This window comes from Ochlerotatus camptorhynchus, unplaced genomic scaffold (assembly GCF_037179485.1).
Source record: "Ochlerotatus camptorhynchus isolate MF236.1 unplaced genomic scaffold, CSIRO-AGI_Acam_v1.1 ptg000767l, whole genome shotgun sequence".
Taxonomy (NCBI): Eukaryota; Metazoa; Arthropoda; class Insecta; order Diptera; family Culicidae; genus Ochlerotatus; species Ochlerotatus camptorhynchus.
In genome coordinates this window covers 416,217-442,215 of record NW_027041234.1, presented here as the reverse complement: position 1 = coordinate 442,215, position 25,999 = coordinate 416,217, and the positions used below count along the sequence as shown (strand labels likewise).

General features: G+C 38.9%; 1 protein-coding gene across 3 annotated transcripts in view; it reads left to right on the top strand.

Moving 5' to 3' along the window:
• The window catches only part of LOC135714937 (myogenesis-regulating glycosidase-like), a 63,317-nt gene that overhangs the window by 24,999 nt on the left and 12,319 nt on the right, over positions 1–25,999 (top strand). The window contains exons 2-5 of one of the 3 annotated variants that reach the window (XM_065238340.1): positions 3,561–3,967; positions 4,024–4,189; positions 11,019–11,149; positions 23,946–24,114. In XM_065238340.1, the coding sequence (XP_065094412.1) occupies positions 3,627–3,967; positions 4,024–4,189; positions 11,019–11,149; positions 23,946–24,114 (807 nt within the window). In that variant the 5' untranslated portion in view covers positions 3,561–3,626. Of the gene's footprint in view, positions 1–3,560; positions 3,968–4,023; positions 4,190–11,018; positions 11,150–23,276; positions 23,403–23,760; positions 23,838–23,945; positions 24,115–25,999 lie in introns of those variants that run through there. The other 2 variants (XM_065238342.1, XM_065238341.1) reach the window with 2 other exon arrangements.

Below are 25,999 nucleotides of genomic sequence, written 5' to 3'. Positions count from 1 at the left end.
TCTAGTTTTTAATGTCCGAAATGAAATCAATTGATAATTATCGCCTCTCCATAATCGACGTAGGTAGGAAGTGTTCATCAAACCCCGGTCAAAGCGGTATACCATCTATCATCTGAAGAAGTGTAATGTACTACTTTCAACCGCTCGCCCTCATCCAAATCTTTTCCTAAAACATGGAAGATAGGGGAAATGGCTCTAATGTTGGCCTATGGATCTTAGATTGGGCTCATCTCTAAAAATCTTCTATTTCCGGAGTGATTTGAGATTTGGGCGTAATTGCTTTTGTAAACAAACACGTCAATTACTGATTTCTTTTGAATAAAAGCTCAATCTCACAAACAAATCATACTAAATGATAGAGGAATAATTCCTCTACCTCATAGTGTTATTACTTTTCGAGATTGAGCTTTTATTCGCGAGAAATCGGTGATTGACGTGTTTGTTTACAAATGCAATTACGATCAAATCTCAAATCACTCCAGATTTATCAATTGTATCTAAATGAACGTGTCGTTACATTTCCCCTATCATTCTTTTTTCCCGTGTACAAAAAGGGCGATAAACGAGAGGTTTCAGACCTGGGCTTCATTTTTTTAGCGCTGCAATAAAATTCTCGGATATTCACTGTTTGAAGACCCTGTATTGTTCCTTAATTCGCTCTACTTTGGAGTATGCAGTTATGGTCTGGACTCCTTAATATCAGAACAGCCTACAGCAAGTAGAAGCTATCCAACATAAGTTGATTATTCGCTTTGCTCTTCGGCGTTTGCCTTGGAATGATGCATAAAATCTCCCTACACAGATAAAAATTCTGAATATTAATTGTGATGTAAACTTTCATTCTCGTAAACTTGTATTTCATTTCACGCAACCGAGCAACTTGCAAACAATGTTGTTTACAAAGATGGGCTTTTGTATACAATATTTGCTACATTGCATGAAATGTGTCAGAACTTTACATGATATATAATGTAAACGTATATGTGCATCATATTGAACAGAAATTTACACTACTTTTTCGAACTGTGTAGATATGAAGATCGTTGTAAACTAATTGACCTTGACCTTCTAGAGGTTCGTAAGGTTTAAGGCTTCTTTCATATCGGAAATTGTTCAATCATACATAGATTGTCCTGCAGTGTTGCGTGAGTTGAATTTCGATATTCGTCATCGTTGAGTTTAGTGCTCCTGAAAATGCGTAGTGGAAGGATCCCATTAATCTTCTCCTTCAGTAAAAAAAAAAGGAAAAAGAAAATTGTTAACCCAAGCAACAACCCATATTTTATCGAGATTTTAAAGCACTCTTCAAGTCTTTAATCACGAGCTAAAAGATTATGATAAATCCCAAATTGTTACTTGCGAAATGTTCATCTAAATTTGCTTGTGCATCCCTATACAGAAAACTGATAACAGGAGACATTCCCTTCGTCACTTCTTTCTAATACACTTCATATTAACCAACACTACCAACAATCGACGGTTGTCGATCGTCCGTCAGCTGTAAGCAGATGCAGGCAAATTAGTAAATAAGAATACCTAGGTATGATTCGTACTAAACCGGAGCGGAAGACCATCTTTCGGTGTTGTGAAGTGCATTATTCGGTTACAGTAATAATCAGTCAGTGTAGTTAGGTTTCGCGCAGTGTTTGATCTTGTGTAAAAACTTATTTTTCCCAAGCGTCCGAAAGGTTAGCCAACAAAGGGCACGAATACATAGTTTTCCTGCAAAGGTACACTGAATAAAAACATCCGCCATACTTTGAATGATTAGTGCTTTGCTTGAGTCGTTTAACGCTAGTCATTCTAATATCTACACACTTTGCGAGTGTCAATGTTGACATAACATTGAGTCGAAACAGACGAGAAATTTAGCTCAATCAAACGTACTTTTCGTCGAGTAAGGATCTTTTTAGTCTTGGAGCACTTAATTTTCATGGCTTGTTTGTTTGCGTCTCATTCTTAATGTCGAAAATTGATCAAATCAAGAGTAAAATTAGTTATGTTTATGAATTAAATTTATTATTTTTGCGCTCAAATAACATAAACAATGTCGAACGATCCTTAACCAACATTGGTTAACGTACCCTAGAAATCAAAAGTGGTGCCCCCATCAAACCCCGTACGCCCTCATGCTCTGCACGTTTTAAAAAATGTGTTAATTTCGTTATCTCGCTGGTTGGAGTTTCTATTTACCTTCCTATTTAAAAGATGGCATCAGTTTGTCTGTGGGGCCTCCCTTAGCTCAGTCGGTAAGGGCGCAGCTACAAAGCGAGACCATGCTGGAGGTGGCTGGGTTCAATTCCCGGTCCGGTCTAGGAATTTTTCGGGTTGGAAAATTTCTCGACTTCCCTGGGCATAGAAGTATGATTGGACTTGTCACACAATTATACCAATGCAAAAATGGTACAAGCATCGAAAGCTCTCAATTAATAACTGTGGAAGTGCATCTAGAACATTAAGTTGAGAGCACGCAATAAGCTAATATGCGATATGCAATAAGCTTGAAATGCGAAGAAGAAGAAGAAAGATCAGTTTGTCTGTGGTATCAACACGAACTTCCTCTTTTATGTTCGTTGTAGAACTTTTAAGTTGTTTGTTTGAATTCTTTCCACAGGAAGTCGTTTTTACGATGCGTTCATATTGAATATCATCACGATGAAATTGATTAATGATTTGGCTAAAGTTGAGTCATAATACTGACCTGCAGGGAATCTATTATTTTCATGGAAGCGCGTGGTATTTCAGGCTGGACGCCAGTGATGGATCGCTCTTTTAGGGTTGTTTCACTACTTTTTATTATAGAATGCTTACGTAAAATCTAGCTGGATTTTAGTCAACCCTTTAGGATGGGTTTAATGCTATTAATCTCTCTAACAAAATGCAAAATTTCCGCACCGTAGAGCCACACTCTGTGTTTTCATTAAAGGTGCAATTGAGAGCGCTCGGTGAAAACACAGAGTGTGGCTCTGAGGCGTGAAAATTTTGAATTTTGAAAGGGAGCACTTGGTAGCACTAAACTATCTATTTTAAGACGAGTTAACTGAACTGGATTTAACGTAAGCATTCTATATTAAAAAGTAGCTAAAAAGTCCCAGAAAAGCGATCCATTCCTGCCGAACTCAATCGACACTGTCGTAATAGCTTGTATGCTAATAAGTTAGTATCTCATCCCAACTATTGCTTTCAGTAACTAAACACGTGATATGCACGTCCAAGCCCATCCTTCAAAACGATCGTCACAATTCTACCTCCATATTGATATTCAAATCCCGCGCTCACGCTCCTTCGGCGATCACCTCGACGACGAAATACCGCCTGGAATGGAATATGTGCACATGTATTTGAAGTCACTCGTGTGTGGCGCATTCGCGGTGGCAACACTAGCACCTTTCCGATCGGATTACCGCACGAAGATCCACCGGCACGGTTTGAAATCGCGGCCCGAATCGGCAATGTTGTTTATTTGTTTGCAAGCAAATTAGCCCTGATACTCTCCCGTCGCTCGGGTTAGCTCGTTTAACTCATGTGTAATAATTTATTTTGTATTGGCACCCATTTAGGCGTAGATTGGAGCGACCTGAGGCGAGCGGCAAAAAGGGTAGAAACTACCATACGACGGCGTTGACATGAGTAATAAGCTTAAGCCGAACGACTATCAGCCGAAGCCTGCCGGCAGGGGAAAGGCTAGCGGGGTAGTTCACTTCGACGAGGTTGATCAACACTTGCTGGAGGAAGGGGACAAGATACCATTTGTCGATTCCGAGGATGAAGACGACAACGATGATGCTAGAGGAAACAGTAGTGGCAACGCGTCCGACAACGAAGACGACACCATGACCGAAAGTCAGGAAAATCTGGCGATGGCCTATATCAATCGGTACAGGGTGCCCTCGCTAGCGGAACGACGGAACCAGGAGAAGCTAACGGTTACGATCGAGCATGAGAGGAAACCTCAACCGATCGGGCAGTGAGTTAACATGATGGTGTGATAGTTCGCGATTAGTGATTGTTTTGTATTTGTAGTGACCTCAATGAGGAAGCCAAGGATGTGCCAATGGAGCTTAAAACCGTCCAGGAAAGAGCCATCGGGTTGCGGAGAAATTCTATTTCTCTACCAACTCTGGCGGTGGAGGATTTGGACGCGCTGCGACAACCCAGGATAGAAGAGGAAGAAAGTGCAGAGCCTTTGGTGAGTGTTTAATTATAGAAATAACAACTCTTATCTAGCATGATTCCGGTACCCATGTGTGGGAGTGCGAAAATAGGCATTTGCTTAATTACGTAGGTTGCCCCCGTCTTGTGTGATAAGATATTGAGAGCTTTGTTTGGATTTTCTTCGATGCGAGCAAAGGCTACCGTGTGCGTCTCGGTGACCATGTGATGTGGTAAGATGAAAGGAACGGGGTTCGTGTGTACGAGTAAGTCTGACGCAGTTCTGATTGTAAGCCGGAAGGGGTAAGGGGTAAAATAAACTCAATTAGCTTCTGAAGCAAGGTGATTGATTATTCTATGGGGCAGCAACAGGTGGCCTCACGTGCTGCTTTGCTCTGCCGTGGAATATTACCTTGTCTTTAGCGTGAAGGTCGGCTTGTTATTGACTTTGGTGTTCTGGGTTTTTTGTTTGTGTATCATAATCTAGATTATCTGTTATAGGTCATAAAACATAGACATACATGTCAATCAATCAATCGTTCTTTGAAGATTGACCAGATTAGAGTTGAATATTGACCAGATGATTACGTTTCATATGAAAAAAAATCTTGATAATAATTGTAGATTTTCATTTGCGCTTTGTTTTCTTTATTATTATAGTCACTTTAACACTCTTGGGTCATTCGTGACTTGTCCGGGGGTGAGATTTGAACTCGCGACTTTGACGTGAGAGGTATGGATGTTAACCGCTTCCGCTACGCCAGGGTCGCCCCTATTTGCGCTTTGTTGTCACAGTGCTTTCCAATACTTTGGATAAGTTGCGAGTCCTTTAGCAAATTATCGTCCAAGATCGTTTTGAGCCATTGTTTAAGAACATCATTAATTAACTATGGACTGATAAACTAAATATGTAAATCATTAAGAAATATAAACAAATTAGTATTGATAGACACACACACAGAACAAAAAAATTTCTGACTGAATCATATAATTTTTTGGCTTTCAAAATTTTACTAACAGTTAATTTGGGAAAAATCTTCGAAATGTATCCAATTTGAAATGAAATAATGTTTGGCGTAAAACGATTACCTAAGTGTAATTTTACTGATAAACTAGTTTACACTTCTTGTTCTACAAAGCTACACAGTTTTGTTTTGTAATTTAGGGATAATTTGAGTGTAACGACCTACTTAAGTTCAATGTTTCAAATTATGGTGTTGACATAATATGAGCACGATTTATGATGTTTTTCGTTATAGTTCTTGAAAATACATACATCATACATTTTAAAACGTATTTACAAATTTATCATGTTCCATAAGGGGCTGTTCTGTCACTAAATAGACACAATTTAAGAGATTCTAGAAACCCCTAAGTAGAGAGTCGTTCGCACTTTTATTTTTATTTGTTGTTGCTTCAATAAATCAACATTCATAAGCCCTGGTTAAGGCTGTTTTGCCATTTATGCATCCACCAAAACCTCATTAAGACTAGAATCTGTCTAGGTGGCCCATCCTGGAGAAAGTTATCGCTACTAGAGAGGGTCTAGTATAAGAGGGGAGCGGACTGGCTGGTTTTGAGCCAAACAAATTGTTAAAAAAAAGTTGGAAAAAGTTCCTGGAAAATGATATACATACCTCCATCATTTTTCTTGTCTATTTGATATATGTTTCACATCGAAAATGCGTCACACATATCAAAACGGCCTACTGTGCAGCATTTAAGGGGCAAGAAGATTTAAACACGATGCTTCAGAATCCAATAAATGGATGAAACGTGGACATCTCGTACCGTACGTTCCGATTTTGGTAATTATATGATTGGTTGATCGTTGGAAGCATCAAAGCTAGAAAGGTTAAGTGATACTCCATTTTCTTCTGCCGGTTGGGACATGAGCACTAACTCTTGTCCTAGCCTTTTATGACTTATGGCTATAGCGCCGTTACTCGCTTTCTGAAAAGAGAAGAGGGCAAGGAAAAGGAGGACAAAGGGAAAAGAAGTATGTAACTCTATGAACATAAACAATATTTTTGTTTTGAAATATACAATATAGAAATGCATAACGGCGGTGGTCACTACCCGAGTCTTGTCACTATTATCAAGTCATAAAAAGTAACAAGGACTAATATGTGATCATTTGATTACTGGAAAATCGTGATTCCCTAGTTTGAAGTTGTCACGACTTGGGTTCGGTGGTAGATCTTATAACAGCAACGCACCACAAAAAGGTGATCTCCCAACGTTACTGGTTTGAAAAGATAAAAATTTACAAAATGGAACGAACTCACCAAGTTTAGCCAATTGAATCTGAAGGCTCCTTGACATGTGTTGATGTAGGAGTCCAAATTGTAGACGAAGCTTGACGAAGTTCAACATGAACTAGTCCGGTTTATGGTAGTTGCGTGGAATGTCTTCCGTTGATTTGAGATAAACAAATGTTCGGATGTATGTAGTCGATTTTTGATGTGCATTGGCGAGCCTTTTCGTGGCCAATAGTCAGGTTCAACGCTGCGACTCAACGAATGATGGAACTAATGTTGGGACGAATGATGGAACGCCTCATGGAGGTTATACTTGTCTTCGGAACAGCTTCTCAACGGGAAATAACAGGGACGTAGAACTAGATACAACGAGCTGCATCTCTCACAGGGCTTCTTCTGTCTTAGTGAACTCACTAAGGAACTAGAATTTGTCTTTTGAGCCTGCTTTTGGCCAGATCAGCAACCGATTATAGATATAAAAAAAAACTCAACGAAAAAAAACAAACGTTAGGTTCGATCACACGCACAGCCTACTCCTCCTAGCTGCTTGCAAAATCCTGTAGAAAAAAAAACATCATAGAAAAAGATTCATAAATACCATCTGATCTTATCAAAATAATACAAATAAAAATACTGTTGAATTTTCAATATTATTAAAATAGTTCTCATAAAGTGCCCTAGTTTTAGGTGCCATATTGAACAAATAAGTTCACCCTAGAAAACCGTCGATTTTACTATTTTTTTAAATTGAGAAATAAATTAATTATAATTATTCTTCAGATCGATCATTAATCTCAGCTGAAATATTTTTAATGGTTTTCTCATTTTTAATATTTGCCTATTGCTAAATTTTTCAAAATAAAGTTAAATCCAAAGAACCGAACATATTAAAACCGTAGATTGTATATAGTTGAAGATGCTATGTTTCAAATAACAGACTTAAAATGGTCATGTTTTTTTGTATGATAGATGAGAAGATGAAAGTATAGATTGTAGAAAACAAATAATTTTACTATGGCGGTTGCACAAAAGCTGATTTTCATGGATCATTTGTGAAAATGGGCCTTCATGAAATCACTAACAAATTCATGACTTTTATGAAGAAATCTTGCAGACTGAATTGTATTTACCCAAAGGCATTTGGCTTTTGGCAGCATTTATGGAGGCAAAGTTGCCTGCAAAAAGTTAAGCATCAAAGTTTGTTTATCTTCCGATAGTAGCGCTGTGTGATCATTGTAACGAGCTTTTACTTCAGCGTTCTTCCGGACGATTTTCTCTTGATGGGTTGGAAGTACGGAAGTATGCGATACCGTTTTGCCCATGTTGGCCCCTTAATGATTTTCGTAACAGTTCGATAAAAGAAGCTATTCTTTAGCAACTAATAAGACAAACATAGCCAGATGCGATTTTTGTAGCCGAGTTATTAACGAAAGAGAAGTCAATTATGAGAATCAATCAACATAGATAGGACCTTATGCATTGTTCGGGTTAAAATGCTCATATTGAAATAAAATAAAAATACAACAATTGGGAACACTTCGTGGAGAACAAAGAATTAAAAAAGCAAATGTGAGCTTTATAGGTTCCCAGGTGCTCAAGTCGCCTCCCAGCACTCGATTTACGTCGGCTATTATTCACCAATTGGCAATCGGAACACTTTGGTGATTATAATAGAAGGATTATAATAATGTTAATGATAATATAGAGTTCCCACGTGAACAAAGTCCAACGAAGTATTAAATAACACGAGAAGATTCACCAAGTATGTTGCTTGACGTAGGAAATGATAGTCTTCACACAATTAGAAATTATCGTCGACTTCGGTAATGTTTACCGAAATGTTCGGTAAAATGTATGCAATCCAATTAATTTCCGTTACTTTGAAGCTAAATCTCCACTAAAATGACAAGATTTGATCATTTAAACAAGGTTGAACATGTTTTGATATCAATTAGGAAAATTCCTCTTAGATCCATTGGATTCTTATAGTAATCTGTTTGGAAGTCAATTTGGAGAAACATGGCGCTTAAGTGTGAAAGAAAGGGGCTGTCTCTTGATCGCCCTTCTGATGAAATTAAATTGAGCAATTAATTTGATATGCTTACGGATGATGAGAATGATCCGTCATACAGGCAAAATTCTACTAAATATTCCCGGCTTAATGTTAAAAAGGAGAAGATTCCCCCTATTGTGGTAACCACTTCCGATTTCCATGCTCTACACACTTAGAAAAATTAATGTAAATTTAGGTGCTCTGAGGCTGACACATACGAGTGTCAATATTGACATAACATTTAGTCATAATAGATGTGAAATTCAGTTCAATAAAACGTGCTTTCGAATTTTTCAGTCTCGGAGCACTTAATTTTACATGACATGTTTGTTTACGTCTCATCCTTTATGTCAAAGATGGATTCCGTTACGTGTAAGATTAGGTATTTCTAAGTGTGTATGACAGCTGACGTTGACAAAAGCAAAGCAAGCGTGTAATACTTCAAACAAAGTAGCTATGCTCTTGCAGCAGACACTAATAGCGAATTCGTTTACTATCGGTGCGAAACCGAACTTTTTGTCAGTGCGAACCTCAACCTGAGCTGGGTTTTAAAAACAAACGATCAAACTGACGTTTGTCATATACCAAGCTGGCCCAATCTTGATACCCGATCCAGGTTGGAACTGAATAATAAACGAATTTGCTATAATTAAGCCGCAATTTAGGTTGAAATAAGACGTTCTAGCTCGTTGGAATGCCACTAACGATATGTTGGATCGAATCATACTCAATAGGGATGCTTTCGTGTCTGCTTTGGTACTTTTGGAGTCTAACCTGTCCTGCACTTTTGAGTTCTAACCTGTCCTCTAACCTGATCTGTCGATTTTCCGGTCTAGAGTCAAACGAGCTGGAAGCTTGATCGATACTACTAGATCCTCGCTTCAAAAGGCAGGGGTTCGGTGATGACGGCAAATACAACTATGCATACAAGTCGTTGATAGCGAATTTAAGCATGACAGCCGTAGAACCAACGTCTTTGGAACAACCAGATAAAACTATAGTCGCTATATTTATAGTCTGGCGGATAGAACTTCGATCTATCAAAAATCGGAACCAATTTAGACCACCAATTGAAAAGGTACTATTCAATTTTATAAACAAAACGTTGATTATTATTTCCTCGCCAATTGAACGCAAATGTCCAGCATCATCGGATAGGGGAAACTTTCTCCAACCCAAAGATGGTGTTGGTTAGCGTAGGCGAGCCTTGAGTCACGAGAAAGGGGTTTCGGAAGTTTTGTTCGCAATAGCTGATGTGCTCTTTTCTGTTGTTGGTCGTGATTTGTTCGATAGGTCCCGCTATTTGACAGCTCGATTGGTTTCCGAGATTCTATCCGCCAGACAATGAATATAGCGGCTATAGATAAAACCACTAGTGATGAAGCCCAGTCATCTGTGTGGGATGAGTTTGACGAGCTGATCGGGAAACTACCTACAAGCCGCGCATGATCCATCAGTAGCTGCAATCGTGGGGGTGGATAAGTACCTAGCCGAACCACACTTGCTGAAGATAAGCGACCCACTGTTATGGTGGGAAGAAAGGAAATCCAACTACCAAATGGGTTTGAAAAGGCTGTGCATTTCGGCCACTTCGGTTCGTTGTGAAAGAATTTTTTTCAAAAACGGGACAGATCTGCAGTGACAGATCTGCAGTTTTTAGTTTAATTAAATACTGATTTAAACTGTATCTTAATTGCCTCTTCCTTTATTACACGATCCGAATATAACATTTAGAGCCAGTGAGCCATTCAGATGAGTCGGTTCATCAAATTGAACACATGGTTCTGAGCCGCTCACTGTAATGAACCGTTTTGCCCATCAATTGCATAGAGTATTATTGTGCTTGCCACATAAAGCTGTCAATTTACAACTGTGAAAGTGCTTCAAAGAACAATCCTCGTGTAAGAGCATCAAAGCCGGGATGAAGATAGATCTAAAACAACGAATATTCCACCACAATGGCAAAAAATTGAATAATTTAGGAAGGCTGGTAGTGTTTTGATCAAACTTGATTTTTAAAATGACAGTCAACATTTTACCGATTGTTCAGCAGTTGAAAGTTCGGTAAAAATGTAAATTCCTGAGTGTGTAGTTTTAAAAAAAGTACTCAGCATTCAACAAGACACTAATTTGTGTGCTAGAATAGCCGGTCGTCCGACAGAATGACTGCAAATCCCATTATGAAAATTGGTCGCCTCATTCAACGATTTTCATTATCATTAGCTGAACAATACTTTACTGCCTGACGAAGGTAATCACGCTAGTTTTGCTTGCTCGTTGATATAAAAGAAGAAGCTAATCACATGGCCCTGAACAGAACAGTTTTGCCATTTATATATTGATAATAGTCAACCGGTTGTTGAACACACTGTGAGTTTAATGCGCCTATCGGTATGCAACTACGGCGGCAATATATTGCCGATTGGATTACTCGCATAGCTCGCCCACGTGCTTAGTAGTTAAAATTCAATATTTTTTACCATTAAAATTCATCACTAGGAAGTCTTCATTTAAGAATCAAAATCTACCCATTTTTTTAATTTAACTTCCAGGCCGTGGGAAAACGAAGCATCAGCACCGAGTCAACCGCCTCGCCGGAAACACCGAGCACTCCACAAAGCCTGAAGCCGATGCTTCACTTCGACAGCGACACCGAAGATGACCTTCCAAAGAGTCCTACTAGGTGAGTGCATTCTATTTCCATTATATTACTAGTGCAAGCTACCGGTCAGTCAGTGATAAGAAGGCAGTGATGTCGCACCGGTATCTAAATCCATTCGATAAATCCCGTCAAAACATACGCAAACGATGAGTGTGGGTGGTAAGCTGGTGGGAATTTCGTTCACTCACCAGTTCCGCCATCCGGCATCTGCGATAAGGTTTGGGTCACGGTATGATTTGGTGATATAATCCGCGCTGCTAATAAATCACCTGCTCTGGATTTTGCGGATTAGAATTGGATTCTACAGAAGTCGATAAAATTCCGCCGGGAGCTGATATAAGTGTGACACGGGATGATTTTAAAGGAAATCCGTTAGAAACAGCGTGAAGTGTTACTCGTTTTGATTTTGTATGTATTAGTAAAGTCTTATTCATACTTTGGGTATTTTTGATACAAAAAAGGTTTGTGAATTTGTGTAGTAAGTTTTTTTTTTCATACCTATAACTTAGTTCCAAGCACGCCAGCTGTAGACTTTGTACCCGTACTGGACTTGTTCAACAACCCACATTTAAATTTGCTGTATGAATAATTTTTATTTTGCCAAAGCAGTTTCTTAAATTTCATTTTCAATTGTGATTGGAGTTTTGCACCCCCTTTTTGTTCTTCGATATTTTGTAAAATATTTTAACATGACAGCTTGCGTCACCTCGAGTTCCAATCCTAAATACAATTTTTCAGTTGGTTTTGCATAAGTCAGACAAAAATACAATTGTTAATTCGGCAACTTAGAACAAATACATTTACGTGATGAGTGATTCATGTGGTAATCAAACCAGATCGGTAAACTGACCATGGACAAAGGTCATGACTTTGCATTGATTTCCGCTCCGACTAGCTGCTAAATATCAGTTTTTAAATCGTCTGCATATAACAACAGCTTAGTGGTCACATATGTCGTTAATTAATAAAACGATAATGAGCGGTCCTAAATGCCTTTCCTGTTAAACATCCGATAGCCTATCAAACACATCGGATCTGACACCATAAACCATAACGGAGGCCTTCGTGGGTGATAAATATGAACTCCACCAAGATCATGAAAAGCTTTGTCTAAGGTCTTAGGGAGCCCCCTCTCCCCTTTGTCTCGTACGGTCACAATTTCTCGATCAACCCCTTTAAAATTTCGACACTTCATAACACACAGATAACAGATAACAAAAGATAGTGCAGAACCATCCAAAAACTGTGACGACACAAATACACTTTCTTTTAACCCCCCTTAATTAATTTAGAATTTATTTTGAAAATAATTTCATAAAATTTTTACTAAAATACGATCATTTATTTAGTTCAGAATAATTATTAGAAAAGCGGTTAAAATTTATAAAAGTATGTATTTTCATGGGAAATTTCATTCCTCTTCCTTTCTGAGCCGGATTTATACTATGGCTTTAGACAACTATGCTTGAAGAGTTACACGGGAAATCGAGAAAAAACGTGAAAATGCTGGAAATTCGAGATCACCTAGAAGCATGTGAATTTCAATGAAAAATGAGGTGAAATGAAAATTCTGGACCTTATAAAAATATAGAGACCCTTGAACTGGACTAGATTTTCAGGTTAAATTAATCACTTTGAAGAACTTTTAAGAGAATTTTGATGACAAGTTTAAAGGGATTTAGAGAAGATTTCGAAATTAATTGAGGTAGCTCAGAGGGAATTTCCAGGAGAGTTTTGGGAAGAACTCTAATGGTGGTAAGCTCCAACCGGTATTATCCTCGGATTAAATCCCTACAAAGAATGTCCGGTTGCTTTGATGTCTACATCACAGTTAAAGAACACGACTATAAGGAAACATTTTGCAGATGATCCAAACAGGGACGGTATTAACATTTGATCCGAGATGGAGCTTACCGTCATAAGAGAGTTTCAACTAGAACTCGAAGGCAGTTGTGTGAATTCAGAGAAGAATTGTTAAGAAGTTCTCTGGAAAATTCCATGACGATTGTGTTTAGGGTGCCAGGGTCCACGAAAATCATCAAAGGAAGCGAATACTGAGCGAACATTTCCAAAGGAGATCTCAGAAGAGTTTTAAGAGAATGTATAGCAGAGTCGAGCAGTTTTGAGTCGGCGAGATTTTACTTTAATCATAGCTCATAGCTAATATTTTAGGGAGAGCATCAATTTTAGGTTCTAGGAGAGAAATCTAAAAATAATGTAAAAGACATAGTTAGAATGGTAAGATACGTCATAAACGGCTTGAATGATGTGATCCATTCCAATGGCATCTCGAGAATAATTTTCAGACTATGCTGAGGAGAATTCCAAGTGATTTTTCTTAAGAGTTTAGAGGATAACTTCAAGGTAATTATGATATCTACTCCCTAAACAGTGATTTAGTTATATCACAGATGGAATGAAGCGTTAGATGGATTTTCGTGGAAGTAAAGAAGATACAAATCATGCGTTGTCAAAATCTTGAAGCCCTTAACACATTTTAGGTCAGTCATGGCTTGTTCGGATATGAACTTTGAATTCGTAACCTTCAGTGTAAGAGCCATGAATGTCCAACAAACAAATTTAGAGCTGGTTAATGGCTGAATAAGCCGTCCCCAAATTCTCGAAATCTATTTGAGGCTGTCAGAACATGAAGGCGATCAGAACTACCTTGAAGTTTTCAGAACTTCCTTGAAATTTACATGAAATTCTCTAAACTTCTCAAAAATTCCCGATATGTTTCTGATGTTAATGGAACTAACAAAACAGCTCCCAAAATTTTCCGGAAATTCTTACAACTTCACTAAAGATCCCATATTTTTCCTGATGTTCATGGCACTCTCAACTGCCTTGAAGTTTTTTATTTAAGTTAATCGAAATGTTCCTGACGTTTTTGGAATATCCCTAAGTCCCAACAATTTTTCGAATGTTCATGGAACTGCTCTGATGTTTCCCTTTTTAAAGATCTTTAAACTTACCAGAAGTATTCCCGAAACGATTCTAGAACCGTCCTATCGTTCATACTGGCGACAATGCTCTGATGAGACAATGAATCCCCACCCCCAACCTTCTCCCCTGATCCTATCCTTCAACAATGTACCGCTATAACCTCGACTAAGCCACGAGCAGTCAGCCCAACTCCTACTAGACATAGAAATAAGTGAATTTTTATAAAGACAATCAACAATAAATTATCGGCTCCGTAAAGCTAATGCGATTGAGCCTTCCAAAGATTAAACATGTTAATATCCGGACACATTAAAAACTCTGCCACGAAGGCATTTTTTGAGAACTTTTTTTTTCAAAATTTCACTTAATCAAGCTAAGAGTGTATAGAATCACAGTAGGCATTGGTTATCAGGTCATTTGTTTACATCATGGCTTTACCGGAACAAGCACGTCACGATTCGATCCTGCACGCTGGAAACAAAAATCCTGGTCTATCCGCTCTTGGCAGTTTTCGATCAATTTCCTGGGCAGTAATTTTATACCTCGGTTGACGAAATTCCCAAAAAGCTCCTTGTCTGGCAAGCAATCTGCAGTTGTGGACTGAAAAGCGAAACTTTCGTTACTTCTGGGACCATGAACCAGCAAATTTACAAAGAGGAGTGCCAACGGAAGAGACTACTGTCTTTTTTGGAGCAGCATGAGGTGGAATGCCTATTCTGGCCGGACTTGGCAAGCTGCCACTACTCAAGTTCCACCAAACGGTGGTACAGCAAAAATGGCGTCACACTGGTTCCCACGGAGATGAATCCGGACAATACTCCAGAACTAAGGTAAATTGAGGAATACTGGTCAATTGTGAAGTACATACTGAAGAAAAAGGGTGGAACTGTAATTGAAAGATTTCAAGCGGAAATGGAATTTGGCAGGACTCGATGATGGGCCGTGTACGAAGAAAAATTCGAGCAATGGCCTATGGTAAGAAGGAAGACTGAAACAATGGTCTTACAATCAGCATAATGGGCCTTATTACGGGTGTCACTACACGGTGATAAGGAAGTGATACTCATAATAAGAACCGTGATTGCCGTAAAAATCAAATGAGAATCACTTCACCGTGACGACAAGTGACAAGTTTTCACCGTGAAGTGACATCCGTAATAAGTCCCAATACCTACTAATTTATAGCTCTTACATTGAACTATGAAAAGTTAAACGTATTTTTAAACCTCAACCAGATTTTCGTGTCCGGTTTTTTCGTGTTCAACCTTTAGATAAAAAAAGTACTCACAAAATGTAGAAATGTTCTAAACGTAAATGGAATTATCATGAAGTACTCGAAATTTTCTTGAAGTTCATGGAACTGCCCTGATGTTCTCACAACTTAGCCTTACATAAATCTAATCTTCCCCAAAGATCAGAACTTCTATGTGCTTCGGAGACTCTTTGAAGTTTTTGAAAATTCTCTTAATATTTTGGATACTCTCTAATGGTTTTGCCCAGTTAGTTTTTATAAAAGAAAAAACAACATATCGGTTCTCAGAGCTGGTTGCTCTTGGAGTTCAAACCACAACAGACCTGGACGGAATTGGAATCATGAAGCAGTGTTAGATATTCAACATTATTTCAACAACTTGTGGCTCTTTATCAAATTCACCGGTACGTATGGAAAGGCGAATAAATATAGAAGCCATCTCAACAGTTCCAGTATAATATATATGAAAATCACTTCCTCTTTCTTTTTCATCAACCACATATCGAAACAGTAAACCGTTAACTACTTTAAAAATCAACACCATAGTCAAATATACTATTCTTTGCTTCACTGACAACCATTGTAAACCGTCCAGCATCAAAGTTGAGGAAGTTAATCTATTACATCGCAAAATTAAACGCATTATTTAATTCTGCAAGTGCTGTAATCTCGATATTTGTCTTTCATTGGCCAGAAATAAAAGGAAGGGCAAAAGTCTAGATGAGGGGAGATGATTGATTTGCATAGCTGTATTTTACTGGAAATAATTGAATCATTTTTCCATCGACATAGAATTCCATACTTCTTGGAAATTTTCTTGTTGACATTGTCTATGTGAGAGTTGAACTTAAGTTTGCCATCAATAATCACGCCAAGATATTTAATCTCCTTAACGCAATCAATAGTCTCAATATCAATTACATCCGAGGTGTTATCATTTACACGATTCCGTAAATTACCATGAATTTCGTTTTACTTGTATTCAATTTTAACTGCTTACACTTCAACCATCTACTTAGTATTGCAAATATTCATTCAAGTGCGAGAAAGCATCTTATAAATCCTTAACTGCAATGAATAACACAATATCATCTGCAAAATTATTAGTGTCGCAAAATCGTAAAACATGTCGCAAGTCGATAATATACATTATACATAAAAGGGCACCTAATACTCTTCCCTGGGGCGCTCCAAGGTTATTCCTCACGGGACTGGAAATAGAATCATTAAAAACGGTCCGTTGAGTTCTGTTAAATAGCTTTCAAAGCATTCATATGCAGTAGTCATAATTCCATTGCGCTTGATTGCACTTAAGGTTCAATTTACCTTGATGCATTTTTAAAAAAATCAAAAGCAGTTTTTTTTGGCGCATTAGTTTAGATTGCAAAAAGCTCGCGTCATTTTGTGTAAAATATCAAAAGGAATCGAATAATGCGCCGGAAAAAACTGCTTTTGAAATTTTCCAAAAACCATCAAAGTAAATTGAACCTTAACAATAAGAGCCTAGAAATTGTTTCAAAAGCGCTTTTCAGATTAAAAAAAAATAGCAACCATCGTATCTTTACGCTCCAAGTTGTCTTTCCATTTAGCTAACACCAAAATCAAAGCAATAATGACCTTCCCGATATGCTTATTGTTCTGGTATCAACAAAGAGTTGCTATTCAAATACTTCAACAGCTGGCTACACAGCAAAAAAATAATTTTGATATCACATCAAAGTGTATGCACTACAATCATGTCGAAAATTTCATGTAATTTTTATGACCACATAAATAAACAAATGCAGTAAAAGCAGCGTAATGTCAGTTCATGCATTGTATTAATGATAATTTTGTCCTTTTTAGTAAGTAATATTACACCATATTTTCGACATGATTGTAGTGCATCCACTTTGACGTGATATCAAAATTATTTTTTTGCTGTGTAAAGTATTCTCTAATGTGTACAACATGTTGATGGGACGAAACTATTCGCCTTAAATCGTTCCAGCAAATTTTTGAATAGGGACCACCAAGGATTCCTTCCAAATTTGTGCCACATGTCCAGTCTGCAATGATTCATTAATAAGGTCCAGCAAGATGCAAGGAGTGAGAAAACTTTACTCTAAGTTGCTTTTTTGCAGCGAGTAACTCAATGTACCTCAAAATTTAATCGGACTTCATCTGCTTACTTCTCGGCTTACTCCGTTTACTGCCTTCACATATTAGGCGTCAGTCTTGTTTATAAACAAAATAGAATTCTCGTGTCACTTTTCAATAGGTCCTAGCTACATTGATCGATTCTCTTCATCGGCATTATATTTGGATCGCCACGCCAGTGTTAACATTTTCCCGGATATTTTCAACACACAGATCGATGGAAGAGGCAACAATCTAGCGTCTAATACAACAAAGACGACAGGAAATGGTTTTTGTAGCCGTGTTATTTATGATAGAGTGAGCCTATGAAGAGAATCGATCAATGTAGATTGGTCTATTTGAAATCGGAGTAGGCAACCTAAATGACACGAAGCAGTCAGCATCTAGACCGACTAGTGGCTCACCCGGCGAAGAAGTAGAAGTGGCCGGTAATGCGGAATCATTTGCCAGGACAAGATCTACCAAACGTCCGTTTCGGTTCGGAAAAGTGTTTACTTGGGTAAACCCGTGTAAGTTAAATCTGTCCTAAAGAGCACAGCATGCCACCGGCATATGCGATAGCAGTGGGACAATGAATGGTGTGCCCTGTCGGTAAAGTGGCTTGGGGACTCAATCGATATGAAATCGAGCCTAACGATTCCACATGCTCACCACTAATGATCGTGCAGTCGATTTTTTTTTTCAGTCCGGAGGCAGGTAGACAGAATGTTTTGTTGAAACTCCACGACAATCCAGAACTATTCTAGTAGACTGCCGAAGCTGGTGGCTGGATTTTTTAATGTTCAGGGGAGATCGGTGGGTTCTGAAAACGGAATAAAGGGATCCGAAAAGTTGCGATGAATAGATCCGGTCATCCATTTGCGTTTCCATCAGTACGATCAAATCATATTCAACCTCCACAACAGCCAAGAAAAACGAGACGATTTTAGTTCTCAGCCCACGCACGTTTTGATAATAAATCCGGAGGCCATTCGAGGGGCGCTCCCGGGAGCTGGAACCCGAAGGAAATTTAGGTACCGAATCGCAATCATACTCGCCTGAAGTTGCAGGCCGGAAGGCCTCGATTTCTCTTGTTGTTTTGCTTGACAGCAGCTTTTCGGCTTCGCACCTCCATATGTTGCTGTGATGCGATAAGTGATAAAACAAATGACAGTGATCTTGCTCACTGAGCAATATGAGCTACTCGAGGTTCCTCAAAAGCAACTCTGAAATTACTCATGATAAGGAGCTGTCTTGCCCCATGGCAAGATGTGACCAATGACATGATAGCAATCTGGAATATCTCTAGCATTAACATCATCTATTCCATCCGATTTTCCTAATGAAAAGCAAATAGCTCTAAGTTTATCTAATGTGTGTGTTTGTGTGTGTGGATACAATCCATCTCCCTCTGACCGGCAGTGCTTTTTTGGAAGAAACCTGCCTGCACCTATTTGTTGATAAAACATTTTTAACCGATAGATGCAAACATTTTTAGCCCTGGAGATGAAAGGTGATAGCTCTACTGTAAATCCAATGATCCATTTCAAGAATGCCTGTTCATACACTTACATTCTGAGGTCAGCTTCATATACAATAAGCCCCACATGAACACATTCACGTATCAAATGGATATCTGAAGTGTAGTCACAGGAAGGATTTGATTCTACATTCAGCTCATATAACTTATCACTGCGACAAACACTAGAGACACGTGGTATTTGATAATTATCACTTGAAACACTTTTAATACCACTTCTGTGCATTAAATTTACCTTCTTCTTGATGAAAATTGTTATTATTTTAATTTTTGCAAGAGCGAAAACGACGCAGCAAAACAAAAACACGTCATTTTCGCAGCGCGGCCTACTTCAAATCTACAACTACTATTAACCGGTTTTTTCGTCAGGTTCATCGACCAATTCAATGGATGATTCATCAATGAAACAATGTCGACAAATAATCGTTAAATTTAGATGCTTAGTTATGGACCGCGGTTTGCAATTACTAGGTTATAACAAGGGGAACTCAACTCTGTACATCTCAACCTGTGCCTAGTACGTTATCTGTGCCGACAGCTGTGCCCAGTGTTGCGCCGAACGTTCCACATAGTGGCAGTCAAACTGCCGGTCTCAGTATGAGTTTGGCAACCCTGCAGTTATGACTTTTGAGATTGTTTGTTTACAACTTCAAGCTCTCATGGATGGTTCATTGAAAAACGGAAACGAATGTTATTTTTTCCTAAATTTGCTCCCTAATTTCAAAAGATGGTTAGGCTATTACCGATCATGTTGATAATGCTGATGATGATGGTGTTGTTGCTATTGAAATATATTTCTGAACAAGACACAATTACATTAGCTGTGTTTAAGATTTATCTTCTGTAAATAATGTTTGCAAATAGACTAGGGCGTTGCTTGACAAAAATAAATCTTTTTTCGGTGACTCTTTAAGTGAAATGTAAGCACAAATGTTTACTTGTCGATGAATATCATTCGATAAGGTTAGTTCTCCAGTTGAAGCAATGGTGTAAAAGTTACCCAAAACCATGCTGCCTCTAGGGTTTTGGCCTTCAGGGTGTAGTTGAGTAATAGATGTGAGTGGACAAGATTTTAATCGACCTGAAGATTATAATTATTATAGTTTATATCTCCTTTAAACTTCATTTGCAACGGACCGGGGTAGGTATCGGTCTAGCTGGAAACATCACACCAACCAGCTGCAGCTTATAGTCGCAATGTTCTGTCTTCACTGCTGAAGCTACTGCCATCTTTTTCGCTGCTACAACGCCCTCGCACCGATCGATCCTGGTCCCCATGGATTCGCACAGCGTCAAACAAGTCCTAACATCCGAGGCCCTGACTCATCCATGGGTACAGGGGACGATGAAGTCCGCGCCACCAAATAAGGTATTCTGCTGGGTTCCGGGGCACTGCGGAATACCAGGCAACTCTGAAGCTGACTTTCTGGTTGGTGCAGGACCATCTGCTCCTCGCTATACCAACGAAGTACTGTTACACGATGTCAAGTGCTGGATCGTGAGCTATGGGAAGCTTGGGCCCAAAACCGCTCTATCTTCATCAGACGGATCAAAAGGATGACGATGAAGCGGACAGAACCGTTTAACCAGTGGGATCAGAAGATAGCGTCGCGTTTGAGGACCGGTCACAGCAAGATCTCGCACAATTTCGGTGGAACACCGTTCCACAGGACTTGCGTCGGTTGTAGAACCCCAGCCTCAATCGAGCACATTCTATGCATATGCTCTCAGTATCAGAACCTTCGGGATCTCCACGGGCTACCAAATAGCATACGCGACATGCTGGGTGATGATCCCTACACACTGGCAGCAGTAATGCGCTTTTTAAAGGATGCTGCAAATTTTGAAATTTTCGCTCCACGGTGCTCAAATGGTTCCAAATTGGGTCCTGATTAGCCTTCCAAAATTTGAACTCATTTAGGAAGAAACTGACTTGGCACAAACCATTTCAAGATTTCCATATAATCAATACGGGAAAACCATTTTTTTGTTCATTAACTTCCAGGCTTTTTCCATATTGCTGTTTTTAAATTCCTTTCGGCTGTTGGACATCTCTGCCTGGTGGAGGCCCTCCCGGTTTCCCCGGTGTGGAGAATTATTTGACCATACTCCAGCTCCAACTGTTTCCAAAAGTACGCTTAAAAGTTGAATTTGTATATTATATTTAATAGTTTTTCAATCGAGCAGAACTTTCGACAATATTGACCTCATCCGATGCCTCTTCCGGCACCAAACATGGTACATCTCAATAAACGGCATCAAACTTGGTACATCTCAATAACCTTTTATAATTCTAGGATTAATCACTGTTTCACCAGTATTGACCGATATTTTTATTTGGAGTAAACAAACCTTAGCAACGGGTAAATCGATTAGAAAAACTTTAGCGCTCAACAGTGTTGCCGTTTTATATAATATTGTTCGTGTCATACGTATCAGCGTGTGCCCTAACGTGCCGAACAGAGTGTCATACTGTGTTTCGGCACAGTGTGCAGAGTTGATTCCCCCTTGGCTTATAATAAAGATTTCAAAACTCTTTGCTGTTGTTTTGACGCTGATTAATCTTTTTCTGGGCATATCCACTGTCCACACTGTCACTCAGAGTGAGCGCTCACGAATCGTTAAATCGCTGATTGTGACGCTCTGAAAGCAATATTGACAAGTTTGTTGGGTCAAACACATACTTTATTACCTCTTCTTGTAAGTTATCAGTACAGTTCTAATTATCATCATAATATCTAATGATGTCATAATTTCGAAAGACAATTTTGTACAGCAAGTGAGTGGAAGCAACCCTGCACAGTTCGAAAAGAAGTGTAAACTTATATGATATATGATGCACACAAATGGAGCATCATATATCATATAAGTTTACATTATATATCATGTAAAGTTCTAGCACAATTCATGCAATGTAGCAAATATTGTATACAAAAGCCCATCTTTGTAAACAACATTGTTTACAAGTTGCTCGGTTGTGTGAAATTAAATTTAAGTTTACGTGAATGAATGTTTACATCACAATTAAAATTCAGAATTTTTATCTGTGTGTGGTGCAGCAAGTACGGGAACATGCTTTTGTTTTTTGCTATACAGAATCTTACAGAAAAGCAATTACGGGAACAGACCTAATATTTAAGTTTCTACTATAGATACTATATATTCCATAGATAAGCGGAGGCGAAGTTGAATGCAGCCAAACGAACTGTAATAAATTAAATGAATTAGTTAAAAATCGAAAGGATGCATTTTCATACCCGACAATCTTACGCTGCAATTACGGTGCTGTCCGGTTGGATGGAAATCTGCTGGAAGACCACAAAACGCTTTCCACACTCCACATTCCGATTTATTTCTCAGAAACGGAAGAAGCAAATATTACGCAAACCAATCCTCGAGTGATTATTGCAAAGAATTGCTTTGCAGTTCAGTTTGACCTTTGCGCTCGAAACAAAATAAAACTGCACAACGAAGAGCTCTTTGATGGCATGAAAAGTTTTGACGGATGCCAGTAAGAGCATTTATTTTTCATGGCTGCCAAAAACACTTGTTGTGCATCCGCTTATCTATGGAATCCATCTGCCAAAACCATTGAATTATTTGTATCTAGATAAAAATAGTTTGTCCAGAATAGATTAGCCACGAACTAACTCATACATTTTGTACCCGTATTCGTGGCTAGGATATAGATTTTCCGCGAACACGGTGGCAGATGCAAAGTTTGTGCTTCGATCAGAAATGTCATGGTAATTTGTACGATCATTCATGTCGGTTTGTCGGTGGTGTTATCAACTAAACCACGAAACCAATTCACGACGAACTCTAATCGCTCCATATTCTTCATCCCACGATCACTTGATGCCGTGCAATTGTCTCCACTGCTGCACGCGTACCGCGTACGACTGAGTCTATATTCTAGATGAACATTTCAAAAAGTCCTATTTGCCTTAGTCTTCGGCTGAAAATCACTTGAATAAAAAAAAAGGCTCCATTGATCTATTCCCGTCATCGACTTGCTCTTTTGATAACGAAGGCTGTGCAGATTTCGTGCTATTTTTGCCACATAGTTTGATAAAGAAAGATCTTATTTAGCGTCCAACACGTTAAACACAACAGAAAATGTTGATGCAGCTGAAATTCGGTGAAGAGATGCAGATAGGACCTTTTGAAATGTCGATCTAGATATGGTGTAAAAACTAAGCGAGCGAATAAGCACCACTAATACCTAGGGAAGAGGCTCATCGCGGTGCTTCGAGCCAACTGCTTGCCTTCCACGGGTCGGACGCATTCAGTTGACGCGATAACGTTTAGCGGTGTGGTGGCAATTTCGCCGATCTCCAATGTGATCTTCGCTGTTGATCCGTGAATAAGTTTCAGCCCTACTGTGCTATAGAGTGTGTGTGAACGTGCGTGAAAAAGTGAGTACCTTTTATCTGGCTCAGTCTTGTTGATCACTTAATAAAACGTTAAAACTGCGTAACGTCTGTTTACCGGAGATTTGCTTATTTTGTGAATTGGTTGAACATTCTGTGTGCGGTTTCAATTTCTTTGGGCTCCCGTCAGCTGTAAACGTTATCAAGCCATTTACAATAACAATTAGCCATCCTCGTGAGTCAGGGTGGACCGCTTTTGTTTATAATAAAGCAATGCGATAGAGCGTAGGCGAGGAAGCAAAACAAACGAAGCAAGAGAGTGTACCCCGATGCCACTAAAACAATTGACGGTAGTGTGTTTAATGAGCTTTACTAGCAAGTGTCCGATAATTGCAAGTTAATTTATGTCCAAATACTTTTTACGTTTTCTTACATTCTGATGGTCTGCACTGGTACTGGTCGGTGTTGCTCGTTCTACTGGTAGTGTACTTATAGCTAGACTCGATAGAAAGACCGAAGATTTGAAATTACAATCACATTAATTGACTTTCTGTGTCGTTTGGCGTGATCTTTATTTGCAATCTACAGGAACCTCTTCCGTAGTAGACGTCGTGGATCGATTGCCCCGCTGCCGGCGCTGAGGCTCAACGATAAGGAAATGATGGCGAACGACTTCGACACGCAGAGCGTGCTGAGCAATCAGAACTCCATCACCAGCGTCAACTCGCTGGCCAGTTTGCTCAAGGAGAAGATGCAGGTAAGACTTTATTTCAATATTCAATCGCAGATCAACAAATGACTCGAAGAAAACCACTCCAGACAGTAGCGATTTTCAGTAGGGGGAAGTTTTAGAAACGTGAGATTCCTGAACAGAATTCCATAGTGCCTCATCGAGCATCACAAAATGTGCGAGAAATGAGCTTAATTGAATAATGACCGGTACAACGATCGAGACGTGCCGTGTAGTGCGCGGTTTAAATCCATCTTGCTATTCAACAAGACGGCACCGACTTTCCGTCTATGCATCTGTATCAGTCACCTATAGCGCATGCATGAGGCTTTCTCAGGTTGAGATTCGCTTATTTTACCGTTCGGTAATATCCAGCGACGACGGTGAGTCATTGATTGAAAGGAAATCAACGCGATAAATAGCGGTGAAACCGGTCACGTGACTGTATGCATTTACATGTATGTACCGGTTCTATGCAGTATTGACAAGTGCGTCAGTCGGAAGCGCTAGGTATTCAAAGGACAGTGCTGTTTGTCCTTGAGTCAGATGGTCGTTCCGGCTGAGTGAGAGCTGTCACTGCTGTTGATAATGATTTGCATTTTCAGAATAGAAGCAAACTTTAACTTTTGGTCACCGTCATCACTTTCACCAGTCTTCATCCATCAAATCCATTTTCATGATCATGCACATTTTCATCTTCATTTCAGCTCATCCCACCTTCATCTAACGAAAAGAACTATTTCACGTTCAAAGCTCCGAACCATTTGACGGTAAGTTGATATGGCGGTTACATATCATACGACAACGTCTAACAAAATTCTTTACACGATGCATCTGTGAGATGTAGATCGTGTGATTGAGATAAGTATACCTACGCTGATTTGTCAATGTAGATGGTGGAGAAGTTTTTTGAAGACGAGTTGTTATGATGTTCCTGACAAGGACGTAGGACAAGGAAATCTTCTTTCAAAATAGGAGACAGCAATATTTGTTTGATGAAGGGTTATACCGAATGACACTAGAACAAAATCCAGTACAGGTATACCTCGATATAACGAAACTGTCACTTTTGACTTCCATCGCCGATTTCTCTCAAACGATCTTTCAATCAAGCAAAGTTATGATTCCATCGGAAAGTCGAGGCAAATCTCCATCTATTGGTAATGTTGATTTATATGATTGAATTTTTATTTGAGAGATATCGACGATGACGGTCAAAGGTGACGGTTACGTTATATCGAGGTATACCTGTAGCTCGAATGCGATTAGGCCGAAGGGGCCAATAGATCAATTCGGTCGATCATTAGAAATTTTTGAAATATTTGTTCTTTACATCAACATTGTTGAAAAATAAATGATAACATCAATTTAATGGTGGCATAATTTTGTCAAAAATCATTTCTACTGATCTTATATCAAGTAAAGAGCGTCAAAACATCAGCTTCAATCGACAAAATCGATGCGACGAAGAAACTGCTAGTTTTTTTTTTCTGTTGCAATCGAGCAACCTCACATCAATCTAGTACCTCAGTCGGCGGCTGCAAACAAATTTTCTATCGTTTTTCTCTTTCTCTCGTCGCATCATTCGTTACCCTTTCAAGCTTCGGTGAAGCGGACGAGTGAAAAAGCGCTCGACTTCGTTCAGCTAGCTTTTGATGGATGCTTTCAATCGGAGTTTCATGACTTCTATGACAGTATTAAATATATATATATATATATATATATATATATATATATATATATATATATATATATATAATGCATTTTGCCCATGTAGATTTGAAGATTACACGTACTACATTTAACACGAAAAGCGTTCATACTCATATTAATCTGCTTTGATTGTTTCTCATAAGCGACTTTCTCTTTTGATAACCACGGTTATACAAACAGATTTCAGACTATTTTTGCA